Here is a 14737-nt window from a genome sequence, read left to right on the forward strand (position 1 = left end):
AGAGAGAGAGAGAGAGAGAGAGAGAGAGTAAGCAGCAGACGCGGGTGGGTACGCTCACCCCGGCGCGGACGTCCCTTCGCTATGCGGCAACGTGTGCGTTGTGCACGATTCTACGTGAAAAATGTGTACCTGGGAGAGGAGTCCTTCGAGAGGAACATCGACTCCCTTGCAACGCGATGTGTCGCGATTGTCATGTCGGCGGAAAGCTTTGCGTCCAGGGAAATCCTGCTTCGTCCGCGCGCCAAATTGAAAAAGAGAAAGAGAGAAATGTAGAGTGGGAGATACGGATGGGGGAAGGGAAAGATGAAAGTAGAGGGAGAGAACAAGAAAAGGAGGAGAGACAGATAGGAGGGTTCTCCTTTCGTAGGGCAAGATCGATTATCCCACGGCCCTGTGGTCGTCGCTCGAAGAACTTTGGTCGCGCCTTCTCTCGCGAGAAAGTCGCGTTATCGATCGTGGAACGACCTCGCTCACTTATACTCCCTCTCGAGGTCAGGAGAGATTTTTTTGCCCTCTCTTCTACCTTCCCTCCGAAATCCCTTCGTGGTCGTTGACTTTTCGTTTCGATGTTACACGAAGCGAAATCGATTTTCCCTCCAGTTATTTCGAAGCGACCTAATGTTCGCACAACTGAAACGAATTTCTCATTGCGTTCGCTAAACTTTTGCGTGTTCTCTTTCGTACGTATGTGTGTGTGTGTGTGTGTATATATATATATATATAGATATATATATATCGTTTTCGCCATTGTATCAGTAAAAATTAAAGGCCGCCGATTGGTCGATCCAGTGTCGCGAAGCACTGCAGTTGGAAGATGCGACGCATATTTGTGATCGGCTTGAGATTCCTCACTGAATGGCGTAGGATCTGGTGGAACCGAATATTTTTCGTTTCTTCTCTTCCACTTTACTTCTTGCGCTTTTCTTCTCTCCCTCGGGACACTTTTGATGGCCAACCTGTTTTTTTTTTTTTTTTTCTGAATATTTTTTAATGAATTTTTTTCTTTCTATTTATTTATTTATTTTATATATATATATATGCAGCTCGACAACACGATTGTCCCATCTCCTTAGATATGTTTGACTCCTGTGATTGGTCGAATATAACAGAGGTCCTCAAACTTCTTCATCGGTTCGTTGCCCGTTTTGACGAACGTATAATCTTATCGATCGGCTACTTCGTTTAGCTTCCTTCATCCTCTTGCTGCTGATTCTCAAATTTTGGAATTCACGAAATTTCAATTTCAAAACCGGTGAAAGAAACTATTTGTATATGTAGCCAGATACATTCGATTTTAATGATTGCCATTATAAGTGTATTTGATAAAACCCTAGCGAAATACACTTTGAGAACCGTCGCGTTTACGACCGTTTCGAAAATGTTAATAGGTCGTTGACGTAACCAGAAGCAGACCTTTCTCGTGCCTTGTTCCTCGATGCCAGGCTCCAACATTTCATTGTAAATTTTATTGCATAAACATTATTTGCTCTTTTAATTGATATTAAAAAAATTCTTTAAATTCTTTTTCAAATTCAAACGACACGTTATAATTTTCTTTTAAATCTCACTCGATGTTCACGTAGGAAACATATGTTTGTTAAATAATACAAACGCATGCGCGATTATACAAAGAATTATTTGCATAGTATCGTCAATCTCATTTTCTAATTTTTTTCTTTTATACGAATTACAAAGTTCAGATTTTGGAGTTATTATCTAGAACAAATTAGCGTTAAGTACAAGAGGTCGCCTACGTTTATTTATCTTCTTAACGTCTTCCTATCGTATCTCTAAATAAACAAATATCTATATAAAAATGTTAATTACATTTAATCATGAGATAAGCGATAAAATGATAAAATAAATTTGGAAAATAGCGGATTATCCTATTAAATATCTCCATTAGTACCTTATCTAGTCTTTTGATATCTTCGTCTTAACGATTATTTGCATTGTTCTTTACTTTCTCTTTTTTCTCTCTCTCCCTCTCTCTTTCTTTTAGTATCAGATGTACTTTTAATATCGGACAAAGGCTAAGGAACAATATGGCTCGTTAAATATTTTGATACTTCGAAGATACAATGCGATGACGCATACAAATGAGTCGTCTACTCTAATACGATAAATCTTGATATGCAAGACGAACTCGATGCGATCCGATGGAAAGGAAAACTTATTGAAATGAAAAGTTTTCATCTGAAGATGTTTAGGTACCTACCGTAATTTATAAAATTTTGTAATTTAGAAAATATATGACGTTAACTAAACGAGTCTTTTTATACTAAATAAATCTATTAACAATAGGCTTGCTTCAAATCATCAACCGTGCTTTTCTTTAGTTTAAACCTTAAGCCCGGTATCCTGCTCTTACCTGAGAATCATATATCATAACTACGATAAAAGCTTACACCAGGTAAGAAAGCAAAAAGGTTTTTGCGTTTAAACGATGTCTTTCCTCGTATTTCTTACTCTTCGTTTCTCTCTCATTCACTACGAATCCATGGACAAGGTCAAGGCCGCAGACTTCCATTCCTTGACATCCTTTATAATCTTCTACGAGTCACCATAGCCGGCCTGTCTCTTTATCTTCTCCACCTCTTTGTCTTTGAACAATAATTCATTCCCTTCAACTTCAAATTAAGAATAACCTAACGGCCATCGGAGATTATCCGTAAGTTCTTAAGTCCCTTCTAACTGTATACTATTTACTTATCCTGTCTAACAATATAACTCTTATTTCTATAGAATAGTCGATGCAGTAAAGGAAGCATTTTAGAAATATGAACTATGCTAAAAATTTATCTTCCTTAACAGCGGTGAAGACAATTTTACAATTGAATATTCTTAAACGATGATTTCCTATATATTCGTCGACTCTATGCTATATGTATACAAAGTAGTACGTTTATATATCAATCTAAAGATAACGCAATGGTACGCAGATTGATCGTTGGACAAGTTGCCTACGAGCAGGCACTTCAGTCGATAACTGCCGATAGCAGGAGAATAGAATTGGATCGAACTCTGCGAACACCAAGTAATCCTGTTCTCGACAAGAAAGGCCGTGTTGCATCGATTCTTCTCCAACGTCGTCCCCAGAAATCCAATGAGTACGCCAAAATTCCCTAGGGGCAGTCGGGTCAACAGGAAGTCAAGGCCACACGGTCAGTTGCACCGTGGTTCGCCGTCGATATAAATAGATGCAGGCGACTGGTATCTATGTATCTATCTGCACGCATGCCATACTATCCACAGCGAATAAACATGGATAAAGTTTCGTCCAATGATGCCAAGAAAGCATCGTTGTATTTTTACAACAAAGTTTCTTGTGAAATGCAAATGAATCGAACTTGTGCTTATCGATGCATTTCATGATATTTGTATTTCTCGACCCATCTCGTCGTAGCGTTCTATATGCTACTCTCAAAACTACATATATCGGATCGTTCGTTAGATGTAACAAATATGATTCACATAAAATTATTTTGAGATAGACTCATTCCACAAATATATATATATATATATATATATATATATATATATATATATATACATATAATTTATTGATTCAATTTATTTCAAATATATCTTTCTAATACATTCGAATTTATCTATGAGAATCGATGATTTACTTATTCGGAAAAAGATAAAGTGCGGCTAAGAATATTTCGAGGAAAATGCGTTTTACAAGAAAAGAAGAGCGCTTATTGATCCGATAGACCCTGGATGCACCGTTACGGCATCCGCTACGGAAACCGTAATCGCGTCTCTTATTTTTTGTACGATACTACGCACGATAGAAAATGTTACAGATCCAAGCAAACGTCATTGTATATATACATACATACACGCACGCATATATATATATACACACACACACACACATATACATATATACATAAAAAATCATATGATTTCCATCGATAATAAACATAGAATATCCTTTTCTATTCTCTCCTATTCATTCGACTCTTCGTATCGTGATCGATACAGATCGATTCTTTAGCTTTCACCGTCTGACGATTTCAATTTACCGTTTTCCTAGAACGAAAAGGTGAAAGCTCAAGCTTTCGAAGACGTTATAGCCTGGGCTCGCAAAAATAGAAGACAGAGGGTCGTTACCATGGCGATCGAATAAGATGCATTTACAATAATTCCAATGTACAAGATGGGAACGGGTCGATGCAGGTTGCTTCGTCCTGCTTCGGTCAGTGTAAAATACATTGCGGGAGAAGCATGAGATAAAAAGAAAGAGAAAACGTGAGAGAGAAAGAGAAAGAGAGAGGGAGAGAGGAAGAGAAACAGAAAGAGAAGGAAAGAGAGAGAGAGAGAGAGAGAGAGAGAGAGACGGAGAGGGAGAGTAAGGGCAAGGTACGACCTTTTCGAACGCGTTGGGGGCGATTCGTTCGGTAGAAGCGGAGAAACGAAGATTGGGGGTAGGTAGGTAGATAGGTAGGTAGTAGTCGAAGTTGTCGAAGAAGGAAAGAGAGTGGAGGGTGGAGAAGATAGAAGAGAGAGAAAGGAAGGAGGTAGGATAAGGGTAAATCGACGGGTGTAGCCGTGCCTTTTGGGGCAGTGGCCCTTGCCGCGATGACTCCGAGGGTGAGAAGGGGCAGACGAGGACCTACGCGTTATTGAACGGGCATTTCCCACAAAGCGCAGACGAGGGCAACCACCCCGTAGCGTCGCGGTGCAGAGTCCTCTCCCTACTCCCTACTCTTCACCCCACCTTCCGGCAACCCTCGTTTTCCTCGCGTCTCACCCTCTCTCACCCTCCTTCCTCATCTCCCGTTCTCGCTTATGTCTACGACGCGTCTCCTCTGTCCCTCTGTTTCCTCCCTTCTACCCTTCTCTACTACCCTCCTCCCTCTCCCTCCCCCTCATCCTCACCCTCTCCTTCTCCCTCTCCCTCTCCCTCTCCCCCTCCCTCTTCCTCACCCTACGTTTACGCACGTATGCACGCGCGCACATACGCACGCACGTACACGTCCAGTTTCACGACGAGCTTTATTTCGTTCTACTTCGAGCGAAAATCCTTTCCCTCTTCGAAGCTTTCGAGGGTCGTCCTAACGGTCCGGTCCCTCTATCATGGATACACCCCCCATGTCCAAGGGAAAATGAAAATTCACATACTTCTTTCTTTCTTTCTTTCTTTCTTTCTTTCTTTCCTTCTTTCCTTCCTTCCTTCATTCCATCGTGAATTCCGGTTCTTCTTTGTCTCTGACAAAAACAAAAACTTAGTGTCCTTTCAGTAAGGTAAAGCTTGACGAATAGAGATATAAAATTTGACTTATCCTATTTTGTTTATTGTCTTCGAATATATCCCGTTTTGAAGGACATACGTTATTTCTTTCGAAATTTTGCTAGATCCAAACACATTTCTTTTTTCCTGAAAAAAACAAAAATTATATGTTTATATTACGTTTTTATTATGAAAATTATACTAAAATTATGCGAAAAGATACGGCGATATCTTTATACTTATGGATGCATTTATCGTTATTTTTGATTATTGTATCGTCGTTGTCGTGATTTTATCACCGTTTGTGACTACATTGACCATTGTATTTCCGATGTGCTATTATTCTCTTTCTTATCGTATATTAGTTATCAATTATATAATCATTAGTACGTGATAATTTTGTGTCGGTTGACCGCTATTTACGAAGTCATTGAGTCACAAATAGACAAGAACTTCGATCATTGTATACGATCTATTCTATGATTCAAAAACGGTGTTTCACTTTGAAAACAATCACGTATATGAACGTTAGTTTGAAAATAATCAAACGAAAGGACAAGGTCATCGATCTAACATATCGATAGCTTATCTCTTTTTGCCGATAGTCAAGTAGAACGTAGTAGTTGTCTTTTTACTCTCGAAATATCGAATGAACGTTCATGTTATGCCCTCTGACGGATTACACTGGAAATAATCTTACTGGTTATCGATAGTTCGTAACAAATACGAGAGTATTTTGAAAACATAATATCTACAGATGGCGCTCCATCGTTTACCCATCCTTTTTTTTACTCGTCGGGTGTAAGACGCCATTTTATAATAAACCGAAAGAACGATAAATGCAATGTATTCCAGCTGTTGTTTGTAACGTGTTTTAGCCCGGAGAATTTAAACATATACATAGGAAAGGATACGTAATGGCGGAATATTTGGCATCTATATTTGGTACTGAAAAAGACAAGTAAGCTTTGTGGTAACTCCCTAAGTCAGCACTCTGTATACACTATTAAACACTAATAGGTATATTTGGTTCTTTGTTTTAGAGTAAACTGTTCATTTTATTTTAAAATTGGAGCTTGCCGTCACGGTGACAGGTGTTCACGAATTCACAACAAACCTACTTTTAGTCAGGTAAGTGATAAAAATCTCCATAGTTCATTTTTTTAGTTCTTGTATAACTTATGTAATTAAAACGTTTTTTTTTTTCTTACAGACATGTTTGTTACAAAATCTTTATGTAAATCCCCAAAATTCTGCAAAAAGTGCAGATGGTTCTCATTGTACGTATACAATTAAAATTTCAATCATACTCCATTTAAGAACGCCGATTTTAATAAAGTTCTTTTTAATGCAATTGCAGTAGTGGCAAACGTATCAGATGAAGAAATGCAAGAACACTACGATAATTTTTTTGAAGATGTGTTTGTGGAATGTGAGGATAAGTATGGTGAGATTGAAGAAATGAATGTTTGTGACAACCTCGGTGATCACTTAGTCGGTAATGTGTACATCAAGTTCCGAAGAGAGGAAGATGCTGAAAGAGCTGTTAACGATTTAAATAATCGATGGTTCGGAGGAAGACCAGTTTATGCTGAACTCTCTCCTGTAACCGACTTTAGAGAAGCTTGTTGTCGTCAATATGAAATGGGGTACGCATAGAATCTGTTCTTTACTAAAAACGATAAAATGCCTGTAAAATAAATGTTAATGAATTAATTTCATCTAATTTTAGTGAATGCACACGTTCAGGATTTTGTAATTTTATGCACTTAAAACCTATTTCGCGTGAACTGCGACGCTACTTGTATAGCCGTAAAAAAGGTGGTAAAGGCCGGTCTAGATCTCGATCAAGGTCACGTGGTCGTGACCGGAAACGTAGATCTCGATCGAGAGACAGAAGATCGAGATCGAAGGATCGTCGAAAGGGAAGAGACGACAAAGGTAGAGACGGCCGATCTGGAAGATACTAATAAACTTGAAAACCAGAATATCTGCAATCAAGGAGCGTAATGCGCTATAAAACAACTTGAATTTTGAAAAAAGAAAAAAAATTAAACTTACTCATTTTTCTTTTTTTTTTAACAATTGTAACTTTGTTACATCATGCAGTTACTTTCTATATATGTTCTTACTTCATAAATGTATTATTTAATAAATTTGTAAGACAATAGAAAAGAATACAATAAGAAAGTTGTAAAATTTAATGCATAAAGTTATTTTTTTGAAGATTAGGAAGATCAGTATTATTTCTTAAGACAAAAACTGGCTATTACTATTTAGGCGTTTTTGCCTAGATTTTTGCACTAAATATTGAGTCTATGTATCAATAAAAATACGTCTATGTACACATAGTTAAAAATATACCGTTTAAATGAAAAATCGATGATTAATTAAATTTCAAATTATCCTTTTCAATCTTTCTTTCAATTATGTTGGAAAAAATTTAGTACAACTTTTATATTCCGATGAACATGAACAGATTTACGCGCAAGATACACGTTGTCGAGCAAAGCCATGATAATACAAGATAATACACCACGATAATACAAAAAGGATTGGTTATATACATATATTCTATATATATATATTATGTTATATGCGTGTGTATATATGTATATATGTATACAACATATGTAATATATATATATATATAAAAGAAAAAAAAAAAATACAAAACTCAAAGCACACGAAAAATTTGGAAAGGCTTATAAAAACAAAAATTTCGTGACTAGAAAATTTATGAAGAATAACTATTCGAGTTACTATTTGCAAGCATTTGAAAAAATTATTGCTTTGCGTGATAGTGTGAGATATGGTGATATAACAAATAATTAAAAGAATTATACTACATTTCAACCTATTAAAATAAAACTTATTGATATTGGATGTATCATATAAAATACATTTATATATAAGTTCAATATGAGCCAATATTTTGAACTATATTAAATATTCTTAAGCTTGTAGCAAATCATAATTTCTTAACACAAATTATAGATTATTCCTGTTAAGCGAATATATTTATAAAAACCATAGATATTTCTGTAAAGTACATTCATATTGTACCAAAGAAAGTGCTTTACAGCAAATATTAATTATAAATCTATAAATTATTAAGTTTCGTTGATAAAATTTTTCGCCATTAGAATCACTATATACGCTGAATTATAAGTATGCATATAACCACCTGCATGTTGCTATATGTATAAAACTATGATATGCAATTTATTATGAATAATAGTGTAATGAAATGCACGCTATATAGCTATTAAATACAGTTAATATTAAAACTATCTATATCTATTGCTTTTATTCTGCAATCCGACAACACATAAAATATGTTTATAAATATGATTTTACAGATGTACGCACAGTACATCATCAAAAGCTTTTGAATGTTCCGAAATGACTATTGCACGAATAAATTTTTGTCGATTAATTTGCGAGGCTGACAATACAATGCATCTTTCTTTTTAATCAGTCAGACGCTATGAGAAACACTCGCGATTATTGAGCAATGTATTTTATACATTAATTTAGGATAATACCACTAGCATGATATTGTCGATAACGACAATTATGGTAATGGCGTACAAGCTGTGTTGTACTAAAATGGTACAATTGAGTCTAACAGAAAAAATGTATTTTGTGGTTTATTCTCATTTGAATTTCTCCAAAATATACTGTATACAATATTTTACTTTAATTATAAATATGTACAGTCACACATTACGACGGCGCACTAGATTTTATTAAAAAGTCTGACTTTGCACAAAGCAATGTGCATCGTTTCACCTCGCATTGTCTTAAAAAGTACACTGTTTATCAATGAGTTTTTGGGGGCGCAATACTCTCGGTGTTTTCGTTATTTCATATCTAAGCACAGAGGTATTAATTATTTAATTAACTCGATCTCTTACCATAACTAATAGTTTTAACGACTGATTCCCTTTGTCGCTTGCTGCATCTTGAAAATATTTACACGGCTTATGTTAATAATTAATGGTTATGATATTCCATAATAGATTCACCAGGATACGAGATCAACATTCAGGGGGGCTAATCAGCATAGACAATAAATTGCTGGTTGTCCACATCCGCAACTTCGACTTGGACGAATTGAGGTTGTTGAAGTTGAATTTGTTGTACTTGTCTTCCAATGGCATTTCGCGACCTGCGATGTAAATACGTGTTGTATGCGAAGTTGTATTATATATTATAATTGTATTATATGTTCTAAATAATCGAAATAAAAAGTACGAAAACTTACTTAGCCTTTGCATGGGTCAATATGTGCGATTTAAGGTTCGTGGATTGTGCAAACTTTTTGCTACATCCATCAAATGGGCAAACGTATGGTCTGTCACCTGTGTGGATTCTTACATGGGTACGCAAATTAAAGTCAAGGCTAAATCTCTTGCCACACCCTTCGAATGTACATTGAAAAGGTTTTTCTCCTGTGTGCACTAACTGATGCCTCTTCAATTTTGAACTTTCGACAAAAGCCTTTCCACACTCTGCGCATACGTGTACTCTAGGACCATGTGTGTGTAAGTGCTTACGCATAGCACTGTTATCTCGAAACATTTTTGTGCAGCCTTTGTGAGGACAAGCAATCGTACGTTCCACACCATCCATAACAGGTGGTTTGCGTACTTTCAACTTATGTCCTGGTCTGGCAAATTCTGCCAGCTGTTTAGGATCTGATAAATCGAGACCTGGCATTCCATCGGAAACAGAACTTCCCGAATGATTAAACTTTGTATTCGACTTGCCGGTCATATATTCAGTATAATCTGGATCAGGTTCTGGATTAGAGCCTTCATCTGTAACATTGGATAAATCAAAAGTTACTAGAATTCCTTTTGTAATAACGACGCAATAGATTCTTCTTCTACAATGAGCTTCTACAATGATTCTGTCTCTTGTAAGTCAATGAGTATATCGTATATGTACTTGTACGCTTCTTGTAAATATTTTTAAAAAAAAGTTTGTGCATACTTTATCAATTTACTTGGATAAAGATCGTCTTAACAGGTTATCAAAATATCTGTAAATAAGAAACGATATAAAAGATATGTCTCATATGTAGAAAATTCGTTTAAGTAATTTTCTTTTTTTTTTTTCTCGTACAACATTATTTCTTTAACAAAGACTAAAGGAAATTCTAACCAAATCAAGAGGAAAAAATGAAAAGGAAACGGGAGGTTAATTAATCGAGAAATACATGAAATTTTGAATACGGGAAAACGCGTTGAAATACTGGAAGAGGGAGGAGAGCGGGTGCGGGGGAAGAGCTCCATTACGCGTAGAACGACATTCCGACGCCATTTTACTCCTCAAGAGGTAAATTGAGCAAAAGAAGCCATTTTCAAAATATGGCTGCCCCCTGGCAGCATAATGGCGTTCCTTCGATCAAAACAAACAACGCAGACTGTCATCGGTGTGACTTCCATAAAACGAAGAAACGTGCAACCGAAAGAAGTCATTCTTTTTAGCGAAGCAAACCAAATTGAAGTATCGATTGGGTAGACCTACCGGAAGTACGTTCCACTAGCGTACGTTGGGTATAGCCGTTAGAAACAAGCAGATAGTCGAGTTCATATAAAAGCAGCCGAACGAAAATTTGAGGAAGATCTACTTATTGGCACGATATTTGATCGTTTAAAACTTACCGTCATCCGTTCCAGATGCCCACATTGTCACCGAGAATTCTCCCTCAAGGGTTTTGATTTGCACTTGCTTCTGCTCCCACTTTCTTGCTTTCGTTTCCGAGCCCATCTCACCGAATATTGCGTGATCGGACGTTCGAAATCTGGAAGCTCCACCTTTTCTAGCTTTCTTCGTACCCTTCCTCGATGGTCCAGGACTCGATTCGACATAAATGTCGTTCTCTGGTACGGGTATCTGATCGTACACGCTCAGTGGATCGGCGCCGACGATTTCCTCTTGCGTCTGTAGAATGATTTCTTCACGGCCTGGTTCCGGTAATGGTTGCAATGCGATCATCGGCTGTCCATCGTCCCCTTCGATAGTCGTTTCCACCGTTTCGCAAGGTATTTCCACCGGTATCGTTTCGATTTCGACCTCCTGGATTTCAGGCTCCACTTCGGTTATTATGTCCGAGGACGCCATATTAATCTCCGCTGACGCCATGTTACTAATCAAAATGGCTGGCCTCGGACGGTCGCGCGACAAGCGGCCCTGCGACGTAAGTGTCACGTGATCGTCGACTCCTACCACCATTGCCGTAAGTACGAGACCCTCCTCCGTGCATTCTCGCGCCATCTTCTTAATGCTCGAACAAACGTTGTGCGCGAACTAGCGCAACTAAAGAACTCTACCAGAAGACCATTGGAAATACGTAAATTGTTCGTATATTGAAAGTGCATGTCGCGAGAGCACGTTAAAAAAGAAAATGAATACAAGTGCTTGTTCTTACGAATGCATCGTGTCAGTAATTCGGTGTATATAACGTTCTAGCGCTAGTTTCACACCGTCTCTTTCACGCAGAGACTCTTACTCGGAACGAAGGTGCCGGAATCAATCGGTCAAGTAGTTTTCTGTCTAGAGAATATTACGAGCTACTAAACAAATGCAAATCTTTTACATTTTTTCTTACGTTCCTTTCTCGTCGTTTTCTTTTTCACTATTTCACGACGTCGATCGATGTCTAGAAAAAAGAAATCTTAAACAATATATTCCTTTTATATATATATATATATATATATATATATATATATATATATATTTAAAAAATCATTACTATACAAAAAAATATAACGATCACATTGTTACAAAAATGTCTCGATAATTGAGAGAATCGATATCGTACGATTCCTTTCTTCGTGTTTTCAAATAAAACTAGAATCTGTAAATATTTACACAACTTTTTCCGAAAGAAAATTACCTTATATTTTTATATTTCTTCCTCTTATGATCATCATCGAATACAAATGAAGTACTTCGATATATGATTTAGATGAGAATGTTACAAACGATATAAAGCCACGATTATAATGTTACAAACAATCGAAATCAACGTTCGATGCCTTAGAATTAAACACAAAAGATTTACACAAATGCGACAACCTAACTACCTACGCCGAATATCACATCTACGTATCGGTCACTACTCTGATATAGTAGCGCGATCTGGCGTTAGAAAATGTTTCAAAGGTAGAGAGAAAGCAACGCTATTCAATGAAATATGTCTGCGGAAAAATATTTCGTCGGACAATGCACTTTTCCATTGTAATCTTTGTATTTTATTAATAATCATAAACTGCGTATAAGAGAGCAGTACACAAAGATATACAAACAAATATTTGTAACGAACATTTACGTTCCTCTTATTTCATCGTATAAACGCTAACTTGCTGATAATCAGATTAACAATGTTTCTTTTCAAGTTTGAATTAGCGAAAGATGACTTGTTAACAAATTCGAAAGGAAAAATTTTCTAAAAAAAAGTCAATCTGCTACGAACGCAAAAAGAATTTAATAATGTACTGTGTTTTGTTTAGTTTGTATCGCAAGTAAACGAATGTATTTTTTGTGCACCTTTACCTGAAGAATATACTTAACAAATTTTTATTTTTATTTATACTTGTATTAACCTTATTAGTATATTAACTTATTTTTTACGGTGTACGTGTTCGCGAGTGTACGTTTCCTTCGTACAGCGGACTCCATCATCCACTTTGTAGATAGAGTGAAATATGTGTAATCTTATAAAATAATTTTCTAAATACTGATCAAAAACGAAATTTTAAATATTCTCATTTTTATTATTGGAATCATTCTCAGAATCAATGAAACTGTTTCTGAATCGATTCTTTTTTAAATTCCTCCTTGCAAACATAATGTATAGAAATATTATTGAATATGCATTTTTAAAAGAGAAAATTACAAACTTTAAAAAGAATACGACGCATCGACACTTGATTTTTTCCAAATTTTCCCGACAGTTTGAAAAAGGATTTATTATAATATCTTTATAATAAAAGATTAATATTTCTCTATGTTTAAATGTTTCTTGGAATACTGTCGAATAATAATTAAGTAACAAAAGATATAAGCAATTTGTTTCAACGGAATCGAAACAATTATTACAAGCGCTCGACGATCGGTAGAAAGTACCGAAAACCGCTAAAAGTTGGCGCTCGTGTCGTTAGTTCGTTACGCGATGCCGACTATAGTCCGGCATTCGTATGCACGTGGATCCTCAGAAAGATGCCGATTAAAGTTAGCGTTATTAAAAGAATGAAAAATTGAAATTGAAAGAAAACACTGATCAATAAAGATTTAAAAGTACGATTAGAAAAAAAATAATTGACAACAATCTGGCATGGAGTTCTTTATTTTTTTTTTTATTTTTTTTTTTTTAATAGGCATATTTATTATAGAAGTTTTATGTGTATATTCGTCTGTTGTATTCTATAAGTCCCTAGCAATATTTTTTATGTTATAATATGTATATATGTACATATATACATATGTATACATACACATACATATGTATATATGATGTATGTACACACACATATATATTCATTATGCCAGCTTTTTCTTTTTGCGTGTCAATATGTGTGTGTGTATGTTCTTGTCATGTGTAAGTGCGAGTGTGTAAACATGTACGTAAGTACACACATGTATATTTATACGCACGTGTTCATCATAGGTTATTTTTTATAGCACGATGGTCTTATTACATGTATACAATGTACGAAAGACCATAGCATTCCTACTAATCTCCTGCCTATAATCTGTCCAATCTGCACTTACATTATTTATTTAATTATTTATTTACTTATTTATTTACACTGATAACCTTCTTCGCTCCTCTTCTCATTTCTTTTCTCTCTCTCTCTCTCCTCTCTCTCTCTCTCTCTCTCTCTCTCTCTCTTTCTCGGAGCATTCACTTATCTACGCGTTAATAACGCGCGTTTATACTTTAATTAGTTATAAATTAGTGTAATTTTATTTATCTATCGTTCTCTCTTTCTCTCTCTCTCTCTCTCTCTCTCTCTCTCTCTCTCTCTCTCTCTCTCTCTCTCTCTCTCTCTCTCTTTCTCAAAGTGCATTATACATTTTCATCTCGTCAAACGATACATTCTGCTATGTAAAAGTAGAATGTGTTCATTCAAGGAGAGACATGTTTATCAGAGTTTTATAATCATGCTAATTTCTTGTCGATCATTTTTAAATTTGCTTCGTTTCTTCGTTTCATTCGTTAATTGTTTATACAGCAGGACAAGAAAAAAAGAAAAAAGAAAAAGAAAACAAGAGCAAGAATCGCATCTTTCGTCTCACTTTCATACTCTCTCTCTCTCTCTCTCTCCCTTCCTCTTTCTTTCACTCTACTCTCACTCGCGTCCCCTTTTTTCACTTTTAACGGTAACAAACAAATTATGATTATTTTCTATATGATATATCTATCTATGGAAAACGTATTAACATTATATTAAAAAAAAAAAAAAAAAAAAAAAAAAA

The 14737-nt window shown here is 35.8% G+C and overlaps 2 protein-coding genes across 3 annotated transcripts; one reads left to right on the top strand and one right to left on the bottom strand.

Annotated features, from left to right (window-relative positions):
* The first annotated feature begins 6026 nt into the window (after positions 1-6026).
* Positions 6027-7621, top strand: LOC122637733 (splicing factor U2af 38 kDa subunit-like). Its single transcript, XM_043830070.1, has 5 exons — positions 6027-6203; positions 6286-6373; positions 6456-6522; positions 6603-6891; positions 6975-7621. Exons 1-5 carry the CDS (start codon positions 6160-6162, stop codon positions 7210-7212), a joined length of 726 nt encoding a protein of 241 aa, XP_043686005.1. The 5' UTR covers positions 6027-6159; the 3' UTR covers positions 7213-7621.
* A 1258-nt stretch (positions 7622-8879) lies between these two features.
* Positions 8880-12382, bottom strand: LOC122637729 (transcriptional repressor protein YY1-like). Of its 2 annotated transcripts, XM_043830065.1 has the most exons (5): positions 12153-12382; positions 11685-11915; positions 10918-11582; positions 9513-10068; positions 8880-9416 (listed from the first exon to the last, which is right to left on the bottom strand). In XM_043830065.1, exons 3-5 carry the CDS (start codon positions 11528-11530, stop codon positions 9302-9304), a joined length of 1284 nt encoding a protein of 427 aa, XP_043686000.1. In that variant the 5' UTR covers positions 11531-11582; positions 11685-11915; positions 12153-12382; the 3' UTR covers positions 8880-9301. The 2 variants fall into 2 exon arrangements, with proteins under 2 accessions (XP_043686000.1, XP_043686001.1); XM_043830066.1 differs by lacking the exon at positions 12153-12382 and having other exon boundaries at positions 10918-11930.
* Positions 12383-14737: the final 2355 nt, after the last annotated feature.

This window comes from Vespula pensylvanica, chromosome 2 (assembly GCF_014466175.1).
Source record: "Vespula pensylvanica isolate Volc-1 chromosome 2, ASM1446617v1, whole genome shotgun sequence".
Lineage (NCBI taxonomy): Eukaryota > Metazoa > Arthropoda > Insecta > Hymenoptera > Vespidae > Vespula > Vespula pensylvanica.

What these genes read in the sequence shown, in the direction of transcription:
- LOC122637733 (XM_043830070.1), top strand. Translation starts at nt 6,160, where the DNA reads ATGGCGGAATATTTGGCATCTATATTTGGTACTGAAAAAGACAA. An exon ending in TTTGGTACTGAAAAAGACAA is followed by an intron (nt 6,204 to 6,285) that starts GTAAGCTTTGTG and finishes TCTTTGTTTTAG; the next exon opens with AGTAAACTGTTCATTTTATT. An exon ending in ACAAACCTACTTTTAGTCAG is followed by an intron (nt 6,374 to 6,455) that starts GTAAGTGATAAA and finishes TTTTTCTTACAG; the next exon opens with ACATGTTTGTTACAAAATCT.
- LOC122637729 (XM_043830065.1), bottom strand. Translation starts at nt 11,530, where the DNA reads ATGGCGCGAGAATGCACGGAGGAGGGTCTCGTACTTACGGCAATGGTG. An exon ending in GGCATCTGGAACGGATGACG is followed by an intron (nt 10,069 to 10,917) that starts GTAAGTTTTAAA and finishes CCAATGTTACAG; the next exon opens with ATGAAGGCTCTAATCCAGAA. An exon ending in TTGACCCATGCAAAGGCTAA is followed by an intron (nt 9,417 to 9,512) that starts GTAAGTTTTCGT and finishes TTTACATCGCAG; the next exon opens with GTCGCGAAATGCCATTGGAA.